The sequence below is a fragment of the Arachis hypogaea genome, chromosome 18, assembly GCF_003086295.3.
Source record: "Arachis hypogaea cultivar Tifrunner chromosome 18, arahy.Tifrunner.gnm2.J5K5, whole genome shotgun sequence".
Lineage (NCBI taxonomy): Eukaryota > Viridiplantae > Streptophyta > Magnoliopsida > Fabales > Fabaceae > Arachis > Arachis hypogaea.
Window position 1 is genome coordinate 15,084,921 of NC_092053.1, and position 21,115 is coordinate 15,106,035.

Consider the following 21,115-nt stretch of genomic DNA (forward strand, 5'->3'; position numbering starts at 1 on the left):
TCTCCCAACAGGCTTTCTTCTGTATCAAGATGGCTCGGATAAGCCAGTCGCACCCACGTCCATAATTCTTGAACTTTGCATAGAACGTCTGTGACTCATATTCATAAACAACATAATCGACTCCTCTGGAGATAGTGTAATTCCGAATTATCGCAATGACTGATTTTATTGAACCGTATTCCATTCCGATTCTAAACTCCCCATCCTTAAGATCGGCAACACCTATAAGAAAACAAATTTGTCGCTCATCGATCCGTTAAAACAAAATTCAAGTAAACATACTACCCACTGTTCACGTACCTATGTTTGCATATTCGGAAAACTCTGGTGCATGCATGGCGTCAATATCCAAGCTACGCATAAAAGGTGGAACGTCCATCGGTTGACTAACTGCGGCTGAAACCACTAAAGTTTTCGCCATTGCCTCACCTCCCCATCGCCGTCCTCGTCCTCATCACCGGCAAAATATGTCCGACACGCAAACACAGCAACTCAGCGAAGTGTTCGTGCTTCATAGGTACCGTCCCTGAAGGATAACACTTCTCTCACGATGAAGCAAAACGATTAGGCAAAAGACTCACCTCGCAGGCTGCGTGTTGCAACGCATTCAACCAGCATTCACCACGTGTGCAACACGCAAGATGCATGTTTCCTGCCATGCTGCCACGTGTGAACCACGTTACCTGTGTTGCGTGCGATTGTGACACATGTCCAATACGTTAGGTGCGTATTGAATGAACTTGTTACCTACGTGTTGTGCCTGCATCTCTGCAACATTCATTCACCTGTATATACATCAAAAACTTCCATTTTCAAATAAAACTCACCTCTTTTTTCCAGATTAAAATTATTTAGCCTCTTTTTTTTTCATCGCCATGCTATGGCCTCTTCTCTCGTTCCTATGGCCAACTACAACCACCACAATAAAGGACTTGCACTTTATTCGAAGTCATCAAAATAAATATGACTTTATCTAATGACCAAATGATCAAAACAAATGAACAGCAAGCTCATGACTGAAGCTTCTTCTCTGCACTTAGCAATGTATCCATGGCTTGCCATGGGGCACCTCACCCCATTTCTTCATCTCTCCAACAAGCTTGCAAATAGAGACCACAGAATCTCTTTCTTCATTCCCAAAAGAACAATCTCAAAGCTTCAACACCTAAACCTCCACCCACACCTCATCACCTTCATCCCTATCACTGTTCCTCACGTCCATGGCCTTCCATATGAAGCTGAAACTACTGCAGATGTTTCCCCCTCCTCAATCACACACTTAGCCACCGCCATTGACCTCACACACAATGACATAGAGCTTCTCCTCAAGGATCTAAAACCACAAATCGTTATCTTTGATTTCCAACACTGGCTTCCAAACATTGCAAGAAACCATGGCATCAAGTGTATCCAATACGCCATAGTTAACCCAGCTACTGTAGCTTACTTTGCATCCCCAGCAAGATTGCACCAAGGAAGAAACATAACCGAATTAGATCTCAAGAAACCGCCATCTCCAGATTTCCCTGATGCTTCTTCAATCGATCTTCGTGCCCACGAGCTTCGAAACATGGTTGCAGTAAGCAAACGGGAATTCGGAAGCGGTGTTCTCTTCTTTGATAGGCTCGGCACCGGTGCGGATTTATCAGATGCAGTTGCATTCAAAATTTGCAGAGAAATTGAAGGTCCTTACGTGGATTATCTTGAATCCCAATACAAAAAACTCGTTATTCTAGCGGGTCCTCTTTTACCTGAACAACCAAACACTGCCTTGGATGAAAAATGGGAATCATGGCTTAGTAATTTCAAATCCGGTTCAGTTATTTTCTGTGCACTGGGAACTGAAAGCCCTATGGAGAAAAAAAAATCCAAGAATTGTTACTTGGACTTGAACTAACAGGTTTTCTGTTTCTTGCGGCAATTAAAACCCCTGCGGGGTTTAATTCCATGGAAGAAGTGTTACCGGAAGGGTTCAAAGAGAGGAATAAAGAAAAAAGTGTTGTACACGGTGGATGGGTGCCCCAACAATTGTTATTGGGGCATCCTAATGTTGGGTGCTTCATAACACACTGTGGAGGAAGTTCTGTGACAGAGGCACTTGTGAATGAGTGCCAGATTGTGTTGTTGCCGGGGCCGTACAGCGACCATGTGATAAATGCAAGAATTCTGGGAAGGAAAATGAAGGTTAGGGTGGAAGTGGAAAAAGGCAAAGAAGATGGGTTGTTTAGCAAAGAGAGTGTGTGCAAGGCTGTTAAGATTGTAATGGATGATGGGAATGAAGTTGGAAGAGAAATCAGAGATAATCATACCAAAGTTAGGAACCTCTTGTTAGCTCCCAATTTTGAGTCTTCTTGTCTTGATGATTTTATCCTCCGGCTTCAGGATATGCTTTAAGATTATGTATATGTGTGTTCATAAATGGAAACATTTTATTTTTACTTGGAAAAGTATGAGGAGCCAATACTCTAATTATACAATGCATATAATGGAGGGTTTAATTGTAATTAAAATTAAACTATGGATAACTAATTAATTATTTTATATTTAAAATTTGAATAAAATTAGGATTCTCCTCAATGACCTCAACACAAACAGCAGCCCTAATTCTAATTTCCTTTCTAAGGTGTTCTTCTTCTTCTTTCCTTTCAGCACCGGCACCCCCTCTTCCTCCATCATGTTGCCATCATCCACCGCACCAAGCTCCCCTCGCGTCGCCCTCCTCAATCGTGCCTCAGTGGGCGCGTCCTCCCTCATGTCTCTCTCCACCATGATACAACGACCCCGACCATAGTTAGCGCGAGCGTTGAAGCTCGCCACCGTTTGCTGCCCGATGGCCTCCCCCCTGCTCACCACCGGGCATATTGCGATTCTGCTCTCCGCGACTGATACTCACCAACACGATAATCTTCTCTCTGTAGTGCTATTTCAATTTGTATGTTTTTAGTGTCATTAATTTTTCAGATTTGAATAAAAGTTTGTTAGATATTTTGTGGGTTTTTTATCATTATTTTGATTAGTCATGGGAACTCAAGGACCAACTGATCACAACTCTCTTACTAATGGCTCTGTAAGTCTCTGTATCTATCTATCTTTTTGTATATTATTTTTATCATTATTGTATTTGCAACAAATAAGTTCTTGTTTTTGCCTAAACATGAATATGAATTCGACCATGAATAGAGAACAAAATTATTACTATTTAAACCGTTAAAATAAATCTTTTATTCACCATATTTTTTTTCTTAATTTTGTTGTGGCTTGTTGTCCTGTTGCTCATTTTTTGTTTTATCCCAGACACAATGATGTTGAAGTCTCTTTCTTTCTTCTTCCTTTATCTCTTTCCTTTCTAGAAAATCACAACAAATCATGAGAATTTTGTGGAATAATAAACGTCCTTCTTTATTGTTTTAGTCTAAAATATTTTATTTTTTCTATGTTTTGGGGTTTCTTTCTCATGAGGTAGGATGTTTAATTTACTCATTGAAATTTTTTTTCCATGGATGAAATTTATAGAAATTATTACTTTGTAACTTTCAGAAGACCAAAGCTTTTGGGATGATATTGAAGAAGAGCCAAGGTCTTTGGGTCCTCTTGGTTTCCAACAGGTATCGAATCAGGATTGTTTGCTTATTTTGTGGATGAATATTCATTGATGAAGTGATTAACTAATCATTAAAATACTTACTGCAAACTGGACAGGAATTGATGTTTTATATAAAAATATGGTCAGTTGAAATTTTTATGGCAATTCTTGTATAGTTGTATCACATAATGATAAAGTTCTTGCCTTCTGTTCTAAACCAGTGCTATCATCAGAAAAATATTTTTGACCACCATATTCTTTCATTGAACTAAACTACACTAGCCAATAACAACTATGGAATATATTGAAATTAACCAAATTCAATGGTTGAAAATTAGCTGCAATAGAATGAGAACGATTCATTATTATTGGATGTTCATTTTACCAGGTATGCAGATGCTTATTTTCATATTTAGGTAGATGTTTAGTTGATTGGATTGAATTTTAAGTAGATACAATTTATTCAATGTTAAATTCCTGATTGATGATAAGGTTTTTTGGTGACAAATTATTGAAGAATTTCAATCTTAGGTATGAACACATTCCTCTAACTCTGCTCATCAAATTTAAGGCTCTTAACAGAATGAATGTTATGAGTTGTTGCAGATTGTGTGGATGAAATTGATGCACAATAAGTCTTTGGATATGCCCTTTACAAAGATGGAAAAAATACCAATCTCTCTTATCCCTTGGAAAAGTTTAGTTCTGATATTTCCGATAAAAGCTTTCACAATGGCCATTTCATCCAAAGAATGCTAGCGAAGGCTTCTTCTCTTCCCAAGTACAATTTTCTCACCAAAGTTTAGGTCGGATGTTCATTTTACTAGGTAGGTCGATAGTTATTTGCATTCTAATTTGGATGTTTATTTGATTTGGATTGAATTTAATATAATTTTTCCTTATTAGAAGAATTTGTTAAAAAAATATTGTGAACATGGTGTCTATTATAAACTAAAATTTTACTAACACGCTTAATCCTGTTTAAGTTAGTCATTTTCTTGGTGGTTTATATTGCTGATATTTATGTCGTAGTATCATATGTCACTTAATTCCTTTGGTTGGTTTTTTGTTTGTGTTCGATTGCAGGTCATGGACGTGATGGACGTGACTGAGCTAGAAACTGATAAGACAGAACTTAGTCATATTGTAGAATTGGATTTAGTGTACCATTCACTGAGTTCAAGTATGCTTGGAGTTGTTGCAATTAGATATAAGTGATTAAGTTAGAACAGGGTTATGTGATATTTAGATTTGTAAAACAAATACTAGATTGTATTTTTCTTTAGCCATTTAAACTAAGTCGGATGTTCATTTTACTATAATTATAGATGGTTCTTTCCATTCTAAAATAGGTGGTTATTTTCGGTATATTATTTGTCCTTTACTTGATTTCCTGCATTTTGTTTGCACATGCCCTGCAAATTTTTTTATTATGTGGGTTGAATTAGATTTAGTTTAATGATCTCTAATATATGCAGCAATACCATAATAAAATTTAACATGTTCAAATTGGCAAGACCTTTTGAAGAACAATGAAAAGAATTGAAATTTTGCAATCCACACAGATTCTATGACTATCTAACTAATATTATATGAAATTGGAATCCATTAAAATATGGCCCTAGAAATGAGCAATCTATATCTAACATAAAATAAAAAATTAGTACAATTCTACAATGATTTCAAATCTACTAGTTTAATTTAATTCTGAATCAATGGTGAGGTCTAATATATATATGCTTTCACGATATTTACACCTTACAAATATACTAGTTTATATCCGGTAACACATAAACTCAAGCAAAAAAGTTGAGCTTATTGGATATAATAACATCATTCACTTACTAACCAAACAGAGTCCCCATCTATCTAGCCATTGGTGAATTAATTAATATCATTTATGTCTTTTGAAATAATTGATCAATGTAATTGGCAACCACTTGCTTAACACCGTTGTAAAGCCTCCTAATTAACTTTTGAAGAGTCATATAGAGTGGGAATTGCATCCATGCAAATATAGCCACAGGAAGGAATCCAGCACAATAGAACAAAACAGAAGTCCATTTTGTGTTCTCCAACTGAATTGTCAGCAAAACGGTTGCGGTGAATGCCAGCATTGTGCACACCAATGAGAAGAACAACAGTGCAAATCCCAGATTGAGTTTTCTTGGGAGGGACTTGTAGAAATCCCATAGCTCGAATGGCGATGTTAGGATTGAAAGGAACATCACCACTGAGGCAAGTGAGCTCACAAGGGCTACAACATCTGTGACAATGAAGAAGAGGAAGACTCGTGAGCCAAAGAACACTGGTGTGCCGTTTTCACTCCCACCTGGGATTGTGTAGGCAGCAGCCAAGACAACTGCGGCAACAAGAACTGCTACTGTGGAGCTGTCTCCTTTATCCAGCACTTTGCCTCTTTGTGCATATCCTGATGCTCCATTTCCAAAACATCATTAGCTGTTAGGCCATTGATGAGCGGATAATTTATACGCTTTTTGACATTGTTTTTAGTATGTTTTTAGTAGGATCTAGTTACTTTTAGGGGTGTTTTCATTAGTTTTTATGTTAAATTCACATTTCTAGACTTTACTATGAGTTTGTGTGTTTTTTTGTGATTTCAGGTATTTTCTGGCTGAAATTGAGGGACTTGAGCAGAAATCAGATTCAGAGGTTGAAGAAGGACTGCTGATGCTGTTGGATTCTGACCTCCCTGCACTCAAAGTGGATTTTCTGGAGCTACAGAACTCAAAATGGCACGCTTCCAATTGCGTTGGAAAGTAGACATCCAGGTCTTTCCAGCAATATATAATAGTCCATACTTTGGCCAAGAATAGATGACGTAAACTGGCGTTCAACGCCAGCTCTCTGCCCAAATCTGGCGTCCAGCGCCAGAAAAGGAGCCAAAACCAGAGTTGAACGCCCAAACTGGCACAAAAGCTGGCGTTCAACTCCACAATTGGCCTCTGCACGTGTAACACTCAAGCTCAGCCCAAATACACACCAAGTGGGCCCCGGAAGTGGATTTATGCATCAATTACTTACTCATATAAACCCTAGTAGCTAGTTTATTATAAATAGGACCTCTTACTATTGTATTAGGTATCTTTTGATCAGCTTTTAATCTTGGAACGCATTGTTCTTAGACCATAGGGGCTGGCCATCTCGGCCATGCCTGGACTTTCACTTATGTATTTTTAACGGTAGAGTTTCTACACTCCATAGATTAAGGTGTGGAGCTCTGCTGTTCCTCAAAGATTAATGCAAAGTACTATTGTTTTTCTATTCAATTCATCTTGTTTCGCTTCTAAGATATTCATTCGTACTTCAATCTGAATGTGATGAACGTGACAATCATCATCATTCCCTATGAACGCGTGCCTGACAACCACTTCCGTTCTACCTTCGACTGAATGCATATCTCTTAGATCTCCTAACCAGAATCTTCGTGGCGTAAGCTAGAATGATGGCGGCATTCAAGAGAATCCGGAAGGTCTAAACCTTGTCTGTGGTATTCCGAGTAGGATTCAATGATTGAATGACTGTGACGAGCTCCAAACTCGCGATTGCAGGGCGTTAGTGACAGACGCAAAAGGATAGTAAATCCTATTCCAGCATGATCGAGAACCGACAGATGAATAGCCGTGCCGTGACAGGGTGCGTGAGCATATTATTCACTGAGAGGATAAGATGAAGCCATTGACAAGGGTGATGCCTCCAGACGATTAGCCGTGCCGTGACAGGGCATTGGATCATTTTCCCGAGAGATGACCGAAAGTAGCCATTGACAGTGGTGATGTATCACATAAAGCCAGCCATGGAAAGGAGTAAGACTGACTGGATGAAGATAGCAGGAAAGCAGAGGTTCAGAGGAACGAAAAGCATCTCCATTCGCTTATCCAAAATTCTCACCAATGATTTACATAAGTACCTCTATCCCTATTTTATTAATTATTATTCGAAAACTCCATTATCAATTTATATCTGCCTGACTGAGATTTACAAGGTGACCATAGCTTGCTTCATACCAACAATCTCCGTGGGATTCGACCCTTACTCACGTAAGGTATTACTTGGACGACCCAGTGCACTTGCTGGTTAGTTGTATCGAAGTTGTGAACCATGGTATTGGCACCATGTTCTTGGCGCCATTGCCAGGGAAAGAAAGAGCCATGAATTTTACATAATTAAAGTGTAATCACGATTACGCGTACCAAGTTGCTCACGTTGCCAGGGATTGTTTGAGCCTGGACATCACAATTTCGTGCACCAAGTTTTTGGCGCCGTTGCCGGGGATTGTTCGAGTTTGGACAACTGACGGTTCATCTTGTTGCTCATATTAGGTAATTTTCTTTTTGTTTTCTTTTCAAAAAATTTTTCAAAAATATTTCAAAATTTTCTCACCAATTTTCGAAAAAAAATTTACTAAAAATAATGTTTTCAAAAATAAATTATTCTGTGGCTTCAAAATTTTTATGAATGAATTCTAGTGTTTCATGAAGCATGTTGAAGCCTATCTGGCTGTAAAGCCATACCCAAACTGCTTTGGGATTGGCTAATCACCTCAGTGGAGTCATGCCCAATCCTTCTGGATAGGGTATGTCAGGCTTGTCATGTCTGAATTACACTCATATTTTTATTAAAGCTTGGCTGGCTATTAAGCCATGCCTGACCCTTTGATTGGAGCTTTAAGACTAACATGACAAGATTCCTGGAATTCATATTAAAGATTTTGAAATCCTTATCTTTGTTTTTCAAATAATTTTTGAAAAAAACAAAAAAAAATTTAGAAAATCATAAAAATCAAAAATATTTTTGTGTTTCTTATTTGAGTCTTGAGTCATATCATAAGTTTGGTGTCACTTGCATATTCATCTTGCATTTTTCAAAAATTCATGCATTCATAGTGTTCTTCATGATCTTCAAGTTGTTCTTGGTCAGTCTTCTTGTTTGATCTTGATGTTTTCTTGTTTTGTGTCTTTTCTTGTTTTACATGTGCATCTTTCGTTTATTAGAGTCTAAACATGAAAGATTTCTAAGTTTGGTGTCTTGCATGTTTTCTTTGCATATAAAATTTTTCAAAAATATGTTCTTGATGTTCATCATGATATTCACGGTGTTCTTGGTGTTCATCTTGACATTCATAGCATTCTTGCATACATTCATTGTTTTGATCTAAAAATTTCATGCATTGCATTATTTTACTTGTTTTTCTCTCTCATCATAAAAATTCAAAAAAAAATAAAAATAAAATATCTTTTCCTTTTTCTCTCATCAAATTCGAAAATTGGGTTGAATTTTTCAAAAATTTTTAAAATCAAGTTGTTTCTTATGAGTCAAATCAAATTTTCAATTTAAAAATCTTATCTTTTTCAAAATCTTTTTCAAAAATCAAATCTTTTTCAAAATTCTTAGTTATTTTCGAAAATTTCAAAAATATTTTTCAAAAATCTTTTTCTTATTTTTATCAAATTTTCGAAAATAACATAATCAATTAATGTTTTTATTCAAAAATTTGAAGTTTGTTACTTGCTTGTTAAGAAAGATTCAAACTTTAAGTTCTAGAATCATATCTTGTGATTTCTTGTGAATCAAGTCATTAATTGAGATTTTAAAAATCAAATCTTTTTCAAAATTAGTTTCTAAAATATCTTCTTATCTTATCTTTTTCAAAAATATCTTTTCAAAATATCTTTTCTAACTTCCTAACTTCTTATCTTTTCAAAATTTGTTTCAACTAACTAACTAACTTTTTGTTTGTTTCTTAACTTTTTCAAAACTACCTAACTAACTCTCTCTCTCTCTCATTTTCGAAAATATCTTCCCCCTTTTTCAAAATTTCTTTTTAATTTATTAATTATTTTAATTTTTAAATCTTAATTTTCGAAAATTACTAACATTTTTCAAAAACTATTTTCAAAAATCACTAACTCTTTTTCAAAAATATTTTTCGAAAATTCTCTCTCTCCCATCTTATTCTATTTATTCATTCATATCCTAACATCTCATCTCACATCTCTGCCATCCTCACAGTTGTGTTTCTTCCATTATATTACATTCTTTGTCTCCCCCTCTTCTTCTACTCACACAGGAATCCATATACTGTGGTATAAAGGATCTCTATTATTATTATTATTTTTCTGTGCCTTCTTCTTTGTCATATGAGCAGGAGCAAGGATAAGAACATTCTTGTGGAAGCAGATCCAGAACCTAAAAGGACTCTGAAGAGAAAATTAAGAGAAGCTAAATTACAACAATCCAGAGATAACCTTTCAGAAATTTTCGAACAGGAAGAGGAGATGGCAGCCGAAAATAATAATAATGTAAGGAAGATGCTTGGTGACTTTACTGCACCTAATTCCAATTTACATGGAAGAAGCATCTCCATTCCTGCCATTGGAGCAAACAATTTTGAGCTGAAACCTCAATTAGTTTCTCTGATGCAGCAGAACTGCAAGTTTCATGGACTTCCATCTGAAGATCCTTTTCAGTTCTTAACTGAATTCTTGCAGATATGTGATACTGTTAAGACTAATGGAGTAGATCCTGAAGTCTACAGGCTCATGATTTTCCCTTTTGCTGTAAGAGACAGAGCTAGATTATGGTTGGATTCTCAACCCAAAGACAGCCTGAACTCTTGGGATAAGCTGGTCACGGCTTTCTTAGCCAAGTACTTTCCTCCTCAAAAGCTGAGCAAGCTTAGAGCTGATGTTCAAACTTTCAGACAGAAAGAAGGTGAATCCCTCTATGAAGCTTGGGAAAGATACAAACAGTTGACCAAAAAGTGTCCTTCTGACATGCTTTCAGAATGGACCATCCTGGATATATTCTATGATGGTTTATCCGAGCTATCAAAGATGTCACTGGACACTTCTGCAGGTGGATCCATTCACCTAAAGAAAACGCCTGCAGAAGCTCAAGAACTCATTGACATGGTTGCTAATAACCAGTTCATGTACACTTCTGAAAGGAATCCTGTGAGTAATGGGACGCCTATGAAGAAGGGAGTTCTCGAAGTTGATACTCTGAATGCCATATTGGCTCAGAATAAAATATTGACTCAGCAAGTCAATATGATCTCTCAGAGTCTGCATGGAATGCAAGCTGCATCCAACAGTACTCAAGAGGCTTCTCATGAAGAAGAAGCTTATGATCCTGAGAACCCTGCAATAGCAGAGGTGAATTACTTAGGTGAACCTTATGGAAACACCTATAACTCATCATGGAGAAATCATCCAGATTTCTCATGGAAGGATCAAAAGCCTCAACAAGGCTTTAATAATGGTGGAAGAAACAGGTTTAGCAATAGCAAGCCTTTTCCATCATCCACTCAGCAACAGACAGAGAACTCTGAACAGAATACTTCTAATTTAACAAACTTAGTCTCTGATCTATCTAAGGCCACTGTAAGTTTCATGAATGAAACAAGATCTTCCATTAGAAATCTGGAAGCACAAGTGGGCCAGCTGAGTAAAAGGATCACTGAAATCCCTCCTAGTACTCTCCCAAGCAATACAGAAGAGAATCCAAAAGGAGAGTGCAAGGCCATTGACATAAGCACCATGGCCGAACCCAAAGAAGGAGTGGAGGACGTGAATCCCAAAGAGGAGGACCTCCTGGGACATCCAGTGATCAATAAGGAGCTTCCCTCTGAGGAACCAAAGGACTCTGAGGCTCATCTGGAGACCATAGAGATTCCATTGAACCTCCTTATGCCCTTCATGAGCTCTGATGAGTATTCCTCTTCTGAAGAGAATGAGGATGTTACTGAAGAGCAAACTGCCAAGTTTCTTGGTGCAATCATGAAGCTGAATGCCAAATTATTTGGCATTGATATTTGGGAAGTTGAACCTCCCTTGTTCATCAATGAACTAAGTGATCTGGATCAACTGACATTGCCTCAGAAGAGACAGGATCCTGGAAAGTTCATAATACCCCGTACCATAGGCACCATGATCTTTAAGGCTCTATGTGACCTTGGTTCAGGGATAAACCTCATGCCCCTCTCTGTAATAGAAAAACTGGGAATCTATGGGGTGCAAGCTGCTAAAATCTCATTAGAGATGGCAGACAGTTCAAGAAAACAGGCTTATGGACAAGTAGAGGACGTGTTAGTAAAGGTTGAAGGCCTTTACATCCCTGCTGATTTCATAGTCCTGGATACTGGAAAGGAAGAGGATGAATCCATCATCCTAGGAAGACCTTTCTTGGCCACAGCAAGAGCTGTGATTGATGTTGACAGAGGTGAAATAGTCCTCCAATGGAATAAGGACAACCTTGTGTTTACAACTCAAGGATCTCTCTCTGCATCCATGGAGAGGAAGCAGAAAAAGCTTCTCTCAAAGCAGAGTCAACCAGAGCCCCCACAGTCAAACTCTAAGTTTGGTGTTGGGAGGCCACAACCAAACTCTAAGTTTGGTGTTGAACTCCCATATCCAAACTCTAAGTTTGGTGTTGGAGAGTCTCAACAAAGCTCTGCACATCTGTAAGGCTCCATGAGAGCCCACTGTCAAGCTATTGACATTAAAGAAGTGCGTGTTGGGAGGCAACCCAATGTTTATTTATCTAACTCTATTATTATTGTTTTTCATGTTTTCTTAGGTTCATGATCATGTGGAGTCACAAAATAAATATAAAAATTGAAAACGGAGTCAAAAACAGCAGAAGAAAAATCACACCCTGGAGGAGCATCTGTCTGGCGTTCAGCGCCAGAACAGAGCATGGTTCTGGCACTGAACGCCCAAAATGGGCAGCTTCTGGGCGCTGAACGCCAGAACAGGCATGGTTCTGGCGTTCAACGCCAGAAATGGCACACAAATGGGCGTTGAACGCCCAAAATGGCCACCAACCTGGCGCTGAACGCCCAGAGTTGTATGCAAAGGCATTTTTACATGCCTAATGGGTGCAGGGATGTAAATCTTTGAACACCTCAGGATCTGTGGACCCCACAGGATCCACTCAGGATCTGTGGACCCCACAGGATCCACTCAGGATCTGTGGACCCCACAGAATCCCCATCTACCTCCACTCACTTCTTCTCACCACTTTCTTTCACACAACCCCACAAACTCTCTTCCCCATCACCTCGTCACCACTCACATCCATCCACTCTTTCCCATAAACCTACCTCATAAACTCCACCTACCTTCAAAAATTCAAAACCAATTTCCCACCCAAACCCACCCATATGGCCGAAACCTTTCACCCCATCCCTTCCCTATATAAAGCCCTCCATTCTTCATCAAATTCACACAACACACCCCTCTACACTCCTCTTGGCCGAAACCACATCTCCCTCTCCCTCTCTATATTTCTTCTTCTTCTTCTTCTATTCTTTTGTTTATTGCTCGAGGGCGAGCAATATTCTAAGTTTGGTGTGGTAAAAGCATAAGCTTTTTGTTTTTCCATTACCATTGATGGCACCTAAGACCAGAGAATCCTCTAGAAAGGGGAAGGGGAAGACAAAAGCTTCCACATCCGAGTCATGGGAGATGGAAAGGTTCATCTCCAAAGCCCATCAAGACCACTTCTATGATGTTGTGGCCAAGAAGAAGGTGATCCCCGAGGTCCCTTTCAAACTCAAAAGAAATGAGTATCCGGAGATCCGACATGAAATTCAAAGAAGAGGTTGGGAAGTTCTAACAAATCCCATCCAACAAGTCGGCATCCTAATGGTTCAAGAGTTCTATGCCAATGCATGGATCACCAAGAACCATGATCAAAGTAAGAACCCGGATCCAAAGAACTATGTTACAATGGTTCGGGGGAGATACTTAGATTTTAGTCCGGAGAATGTAAGGTTGGCGTTCAACTTGCCAAACATGGAAGAGAACGCACGCCCCTACACTAGAAGAGTCAACTTTGATCAAAGGTTGGACCAAGTCCTTATGTAGAAGGAGCTCAATGGAAGATTGACTCCAAAGGCAAGCCGGTTCAACTAAGAAGATTGGACCTCAAGCCTGTAGCTAGAGGATGGTTGGAGTTCATTCAATGCTCAATCATTCCCACTAGTAACCGGTCTGAAGTTACTATAGACCGGGCCATCATGATCCATAGCATCATGATTAGAGAAGAGGTGGAAGTTTATGAGATCATACCTCAAGAACTCTACAAGGTGGCTGACAAGTCCTCCACCACGGCAAGGTTAGCCTTTCCTCACCTCATTTGCCACCTATGCAATTCGGCTGGGATTGACATAGAGGGAGATATCCTCATTAAAGAGGACAAGCCCATCACTAAGAAAAAGATGGAGCAAGCAAGAGAGCCCACTCATGGAGCTCAAGAGGCGTATGAAGCTCATCACCATGAGATTCCGGAAATGCCTCAAATGCACTTTCCTCCACAAAACTATTGGGAGAAAATCAACACCTCCCTAGGAGAATTGAGTTCCAATATGGGACAACTAAGGGTGGAACATCAAGAGCACTCCATCATGCTTCATGAAATAAGAGAAGATCAAAAAGCAATGAGGGAGGAGCAACAAAGACAAGGAAGAGACATAGAAGAGCTCAAGGACATCATTGGTTCCTCAAGAAGGAAACGCCACCATCACTAAGGTGGATTCATTCCTTGTTCTTATTTCTTCTGTTTTTCGTTTTCTATGTTATGTGCTTATCTATGTTTGTGTCTTCATTACATGATCATTAGTAGTAGTAACTATGTCTTAAAGTTATGAATGTCCTATGAATCCACCACCTCTCTTAAATGAAAAATGTTTTAATTCAAAAGAACAAGAAGTACATGAGTTTCGAATTTATCCTTGAACTTAGCTTAATTATATTGATGTGGTGACAATGCTTCTTGTTTTCTAAATGTATGCTTGAACAGTGCATATGTCTTTTGAAGTTGTTGTTTAAGAATGTTAAATATGTTGGCTCTTGAAAGAATGATGACTAGGAGACATGTTATTTGATAATCTGAAAAATCATAAAAATGATTCTTGAAGCAAGAAAAAGAAGCAAAGAACAAAGCTTGCAGAAAAAAAAAATAGGCGGAAAAAAAATATAGAAAGAAAAGCAAGCAGAAAAAGCCAAAAGCTCTTAAAACCAAGAGGTAAGAGCAAAAAGCTAATAACCCTTAAAACCAAAAGGCAAGGGCAAATAAAAAGGATCCCAAGGCTTTGAGCATCAGTGGATAGGAGGGCCTAAAGGAATAAAATCCTGGTCTAAGCGGCTAACCCTGGACACCTCTAATTGGGGACTTTAGCAAAGCTGAGTCACAATCTGAAAAGGTTCACCCAATTATGTGTCTGTGGCATTTACGTATCCGGTGGTAATATTGGAAAACAAAGTGCTTAGGGCCACGGCCAAGACTCATAAAGAAGTTGTGTTCAAGAATCATCATACTGAACTAGGAGAGTCAATAACACTATCTGAACTCTGAGTTCCTATAGATGCCAATCATTCTGAACCTCAATGGATAAAGTGAGATGCCAAAACTATTCAAGAGGCAAAAAGCTATAAGTCCCGCTCATATGATTGAAGCTCTGTTTCATTGATAGTTTGGAATTTATAGTATATTCTCTTCTTTTTATCCTATTTGATTTTCAGTTGCTTGGGGACAAGCAACAATTTAAGTTTGGTGTTGTGATGAGCGGATAATTTATACGCTTTTTGACATTATTTTTAGTATGTTTTTAGTAGGATCTAGTTACTTTTAGGGGTGTTTTCATTAGTTTTTATGTTAAATTCACATTTCTGGACTTTACTATGAGTTTGTGTGTTTTTCTGTGATTTCAGGTATTTTCTGGCTGAAATTGAGGGACTTGAGCAGAAATCAGATTCAGAGGTTGAAGAAGGACTGCTGATGCTGTTGGATTCTGACCTCCCTACACTCAAAGTGGATTTTCTGGAGCTACAGAACTCAAAATGGTGCGCTTCCAATTGCGTTGGAAAGTAGACATCCAGGGCTTTCCAGCAATATATAATAGTCCATACTTTGGCCAAGAATAGACGACGTAAACTGGTGTTCAACGCCAGCTCTCTGCCCAAATCTGGCGTCCAGCGCCAGAAAAGGAGCCAAAACCAGAGTTGAACGCCCAAACTGGCACAAAAGCTGGCGTTCAACTCCACAATTGGCCTCTGCACGTGTAACACTCAAGCTCAGCCCAAACACACACCAAGTGGGCCCCGGAAGTGGATTTATGCATCAATTACTTACTCATGTAAACCCTAGTAGCTAGTTTATTATAAATAGGACCTCTTACTATTGTATTAGGTATCTTTTGATCAGCTTTTAATCTTGGAACGCATTGTTCTTAGACCATAGGGGCTGGCCATCTCGGCCATGCCTGGACTTTCACTTATGTATTTTTAACGGTAGAGTTTCTACACTCCATAGATTAAGGTGTGGAGCTCTGCTGTTCCTCAAAGATTAATGCAAAGTACTATTGTTTTTCTATTCAATTCATCTTGTTTCGCTTCTAAGATATTCATTCGTACTTCAATCTGAATGTGATGAACGTGGCAATCATCATCATTCCCTATGAATGCGTGCCTGACAACCACTTCCGTTCTACCTTCGACTGAATGAATATCTCTTAGATCTCCTAACCAGAATCTTCATGGCGTAAGCTAGAATGATGGCGGCATTCAAGAGAATCCGGAAGGTCTAAACCTTGTCTGTGGTATTCCGAGTAGGATTCAATGATTGAATGACTGTGACGAGCTCCAAACTCGCGATTGCAGGGCGTTAGTGACAGACGCAAAAGGATAGTAAATCCTATTCCAGCATGATCAAGAACCGACAGATGAATAGCCGTGCCGTGACAGGGTGCGTGAGCATATTATTCACTGAGAGAATAAGATGAAGCCATTGATAAGGGTGATGCCTCCAGACGATTAGCCGTGCCGTGACAGGGCATTGGATCATTTTCCCGAGAGATGACCGAAAGTAGCCATTGACAGTGGTGATGTATCACATAAAGCCAGCCATGGAAAGGAGTAAGACTGACTGGATGAAGATAGCAGGAAAGCAGAGGTTCAGAGGAACGAAAAGCATCTCCATTCGCTTATCTGAAATTCTCACCAATGATTTACATAAGTACCTCTATCCCTATTTTATTAATTATTATTCGAAAACTCCATTATCAATTTATATCTGCCTAACTGAGATTTACAAGGTGACCATAGCTTGCTTCATACCAACAATCTCCGTGGGATTCGACCCTTACTCACGTAAGGTATTACTTGAACGACCCAGTGCACTTGCTGGTTAGTTGTATCGAAGTTGTGAACCATGGTATTGGCACCATGTTCTTGGCGCTATTTCCAGGGAAAGAAAGAGCCATGAATTTTACATAATTAAAGTGTAATCACGATTACGCGTACCAAGTTGCTCACGTTGCCAGGGATTGTTTGAGCCTGGACATCATAATTTCGTGCACCAGCCATCTTTGTCACAATGCATCAAGTAGTGAGGAGGAATAATCCTTTTCACTCTCTGCAAGAACCATCTACATACATAGTAAAATGAACATCTACTTTAGTTGATAATAAACATCTAATAAATTAAGAACTTTTGTTCAATTATTACATTCTTGATTAAAATCCATATATAAGAGGCCAGAACCTGCTTCAACCAATGTCAAGCAGACCAGAACCCCATCTTGTTCCTTGAATTAGCAATTCATTCAAGTTAGTTGTACTGTTTCGAAGGAACTGTGGCTTAGCTGAATCACAAAAAACTGAATTTCGACCATTGCAATTCAGCATGAATCCAGTGTGAACATCTTCACATACAGTACCATACAAGAATCCAATCTGCAATAAGGAATAACCACACTGAAAGGTACTGTGTTAATGAAAAAAAAAACATAGATATTCTTAATCTTTATTACCTCTTGACCCTATTTAGTGTTAGTTTCATAGTTACATGAAGCCAAAAGTAGAGTCTCTTCATCAGGTAAAGCTTTCCCGCCATTCACCAAATCAGGAGTGAAATTATGTTGTTTTAAGGATTTGATTAACTTGTTGGATGTGTCAAATTGTTGTTGGGGTTCAAGTTCAGTGCCTAACATTATTGAAAACATAGAATTATAATATGGGTATGCAGTTATGATACTCGTATCTAAAGCAAAAACAACTGAATAATTTCAATAGAAACCAAACATCCAGGAACATACTAAATTCATTGCAACCATCTATAATAACAATTTATTCTACAAGTTCCAACACAATGACATTGCAACAACAGAGTTCTTCACTATGAACAATCAAACACCTCAGCTAGATTCAGTGCATGTACAGCTAGTAGCAAGAGAAACAGATATCATCACAGCAATAAATCAACCCACTAACCTCCAGTAACTCATCGACCACGGAATGGGTTTGGCCGCTGTAACAGCAACGAGGTCTACCCGTTCGATTTTCACGGCTTCAAGGGGATGACACAGGACGAACGATGCAGGAAGCAAGAGGCGCCCACAATGGTCTCGGTATTTGCGCTGAGGCAAGCCGGGAACCAGGCTCTGCGACGTTCAACTATGGCGACGATGAGTCTCTCCGGCGAAGCCCACGCGAGACCTGCGACGGAAAGCGGAGGGCGAGCGAACTGGCTGTGACCGGCGACGTAGGAGGCGCGCGCTGGAGGGTGAGCAGTAGGGGTCTGGTCGGCGCTGATGGAGGTGCGGGGTCACTCGGCGCCACTGCTATGGGATGGTCAAGAGAGGTCTCAAGGGTTGGGTAAGAGGGTTGTCGTCGGTGCTAAAAAAAGAAAGGGATTGGGAAAAAATTGAATTAGGGACTAGATGGTTATAATTAAAATAAAACTAAGAATAAGTATAGGGAGCCAATGGCCTAAGCGTACAATGTGTACAATGGAGATTTAGGAAGTATTAGAGATATGACCATTAGTGTTACATTGTCCTGTCAGGTTATGCTTTTGGGATGAGTGGTTTCATGATATGATATTAGAGTTCTAGATCCAAAAGGTCAAGAGTTCGATTCTTGGTGAACTCCAAAATCAGCTTAAGGTTTTGGGATGAGTGGTTTTATGACATGAGATGTTTATTATCCCTAGTATCTGGATGGTTATTCTGGATAGTATGGGTGATGTTCATTTTATTCATAGACCAAAGATTTTTAAAATTAAGGTGAAAGATGAGTTGGTTTTCATTTTTTATTGATATTAGGCCAAATAAACAGTCCATTATAGCCATTGTATATATACTTCATTGTCTCCCTAAGAGGACTCTTTTTACTTCAACAAAATCAACACTTATTATTATTGGCTTATTTTTATCCAATAGGGGATGCTTGTAGTTCAATAAATATAAAATAATCAAATCACTGGTCCTCTTAACCAAGGATCAATGTCGATTTCCCTCAGATCGGCACTCCTTGGACAGTAGGACGATGCAGCTGCCATGTTCGATAGAGGGGCGAGAGTGAAGGCTCTGTTAGACATTGATGAGGATTAGGTGACGTGAATCTAAGTTAAGAGAGGCAGGGAGTTGGTGCTTGTCATCACTGTTTGAATCATGTGAATTGGTATGGTTGTATTTGGGTCGGGTCAACTCTGTCCGGATCTACTCAAGTCCAATAAAAAAAACGGATGAGATACTTAAATAAAATATTCAATTCATGTAAAAAGTAAAAAATAAAAAATAAAAACTAAAAAATAAAATATTCAATTTGGCTTCTGCTTAATTTAAATATCAAAATATAAAGTGGTTGGGGCTGTGTACTAATGGCAAAGGTGTTTGTTTTCTAATATGTCACACCAGGCTCGAACCTAGCTGGGGTCTGGGGATGATTGAAGAGCCATATATTATATGTGTGTGTAAGTGACTGAGTGTATTAGTGTGTGACCAAAAATATATATATAAATATATATAAAATAAAGAAAAATATTCAATTCAATAGATAAAGATTATTCTCTTTTATTAATAAAATAAGTAGGCTCCAAAAAAATGTAAGATAAATCTATAGGTTTACGAGAAAAATAAAAGCATCAAATAAGTTTATGAAAAATTTAAATATAAAAAATATAATTTACATATTAAAAGTAGTCACTAAAATAAATTATTATAGATAAATATAAATGTAATTTAATTTATTTTTTATATATATTTTATATTTTAATATATATTTTATACTAATAATTAATTTTAATAGTTAATTTTAATATGCACCTAACATTATTGTTGAAAATTTTATAAAATTTTAAAAAATTGTAATTTGTTATTTTGTCATAGACCTATAAATCTAATACTACAAATTTTCAAGGTCTTCTTTAATATATTTTTCCTTCTAGAAACATATAAATCAACTGCAAAATTTTCTCAAAAAATTATTTAGTATTTTTTATTCTTTACAAATTGATAAAAAAAAAAGTATAAAAAGACAATGAGAATATTAAATAATGTGAACAATGAAGTAAAAAAATTAAAATTAAAATAATAAATCAGATTATTAATTAATTATTTTTAATTTCAGATTTTGCAAAATAGAGATTTTCAATTAAATCGAATCACAATTGACACGATTATTTCCAATACCTCCTAATCTTCCATTCTCCATTTGCGATCTCCGGTCCGCAGAGTTATCCCGGCCCGCTGCACTTCCCTGTTGTTCGATCCAATGCCGCCCAGTCTCCCGCCGACGCCGCCCACCAGCCTCTCCTATCTCATTTTGCGCTCTGTTGTGATGTGAGATTGCGCCGCAGCAGCCCGTGCATCCTCCTTCCCATTGTTCATCCGACGCCGGCCGTGCAGCCCCATCGCAGCCTCACATTGTGTGCGGTAGTGTCGTCAACGTCCAGTGCCATACGTTGCTACATTTTCATACGTGCATAACCATCATATGCACGTAAATGGAGTTCAACTTCGATGAACCGTTTTGTGATGCCCATTGTCATTCACAAACGACAATTCCTCACATTCACACGTAGTCATCAATGAATAATAAGTCAGATGTTCAGTTTACTAAGTATGCGGATAGTTAGTCTAATACTTATGCAGCTGGTTTGATTAAGTAGTTACTAGTAACATATACCGGATGTTCAATTCAATAGGTATGCATATGGTTATGTTGATTCTTAATTAAATGATTATTTCTTTTGATTCGATTTATTCATGCACAATTAACAATGACTGAATGTTCAATTCACTAGGTGTGCGGATGGTTATCCTAATATTAGGGATTAGGGGATAATTTGGAGTAGAGTGTTTTTTTACTTTTATTAGACCAATTCTAAAATTCATTGTTCATATTATTTACAAAGATCATTATCTACCTAACAAAATCGATCTATAAATTCATAAAAAAAAAATTCAAATCCGTTTTATTATTTAATTTTTTGGCCAATTCTATAATAAAAACACCTTTAATTTGTGTATAAATAGAAAAGAGTGTATAATCTATCTTAAAAATTAATAAAAACAAAATAATATATTTAACTAAATAACTATCTAACTATCTATATATCAAAAGAGAATTTTTATTTTCTTCACTACTAGACACAACAAAAACTTTATTTAAAAAGAAGTGTGAAGAATATTTTTGTCCAAATAAAAAAGTAAATCTCTAACAT

The 21,115-nt window shown here is 37.9% G+C and overlaps 2 protein-coding genes and 1 non-coding gene across 3 annotated transcripts; 1 reads left to right on the forward strand and 2 right to left on the reverse strand.

Annotated features, from left to right (window-relative positions):
- The first annotated feature begins 997 nt into the window (after window positions 1-997).
- LOC112769628 (cyanidin 3-O-galactoside 2''-O-xylosyltransferase FGGT1-like) lies at window positions 998-2,886 on the forward strand. The gene is made up of 3 exons (XM_072225160.1): window positions 998-1,814; window positions 1,901-2,313; window positions 2,650-2,886. The coding sequence occupies exons 1-3, from the start codon at window positions 998-1,000 to the stop codon at window positions 2,884-2,886; spliced, it is 1,467 nt and encodes a 488-aa protein (XP_072081261.1).
- A 2,595-nt stretch (window positions 2,887-5,481) lies between these two features.
- On the reverse strand, window positions 5,482-6,720 carry LOC140181253 (uncharacterized). Its single transcript, XM_072224779.1, has 2 exons — window positions 6,717-6,720; window positions 5,482-6,014 (listed from the first exon to the last, which is right to left on the reverse strand). Exons 1-2 carry the CDS (start codon window positions 6,718-6,720, stop codon window positions 5,482-5,484), a joined length of 537 nt encoding a protein of 178 aa, XP_072080880.1.
- A 3,558-nt stretch (window positions 6,721-10,278) lies between these two features.
- Window positions 10,279-10,386, reverse strand: LOC112773337 (small nucleolar RNA R71). The gene has a single exon (XR_003187893.1). It is a non-coding gene; the product is annotated as a small nucleolar RNA R71 (small nucleolar RNA).
- Between the last annotated feature and the right edge of the window lie 10,729 nt (window positions 10,387-21,115).

Coding starts and splice junctions, on each gene's coding strand:
- LOC112769628 (XM_072225160.1), top strand. CDS start 998: ATGAACAGCAAGCTCATGACTGAAGCTTCTTCTCTGCACTTAGCAATG. Junction 1,815..1,900: donor GCTTAGTAATTTCAAATCCG/GTTCAGTTATTT, acceptor TTGAACTAACAG/GTTTTCTGTTTCTTGCGGCA. Junction 2,314..2,649: donor TCAGAGATAATCATACCAAA/GTTAGGAACCTC, acceptor CTTTCCTTTCAG/CACCGGCACCCCCTCTTCCT.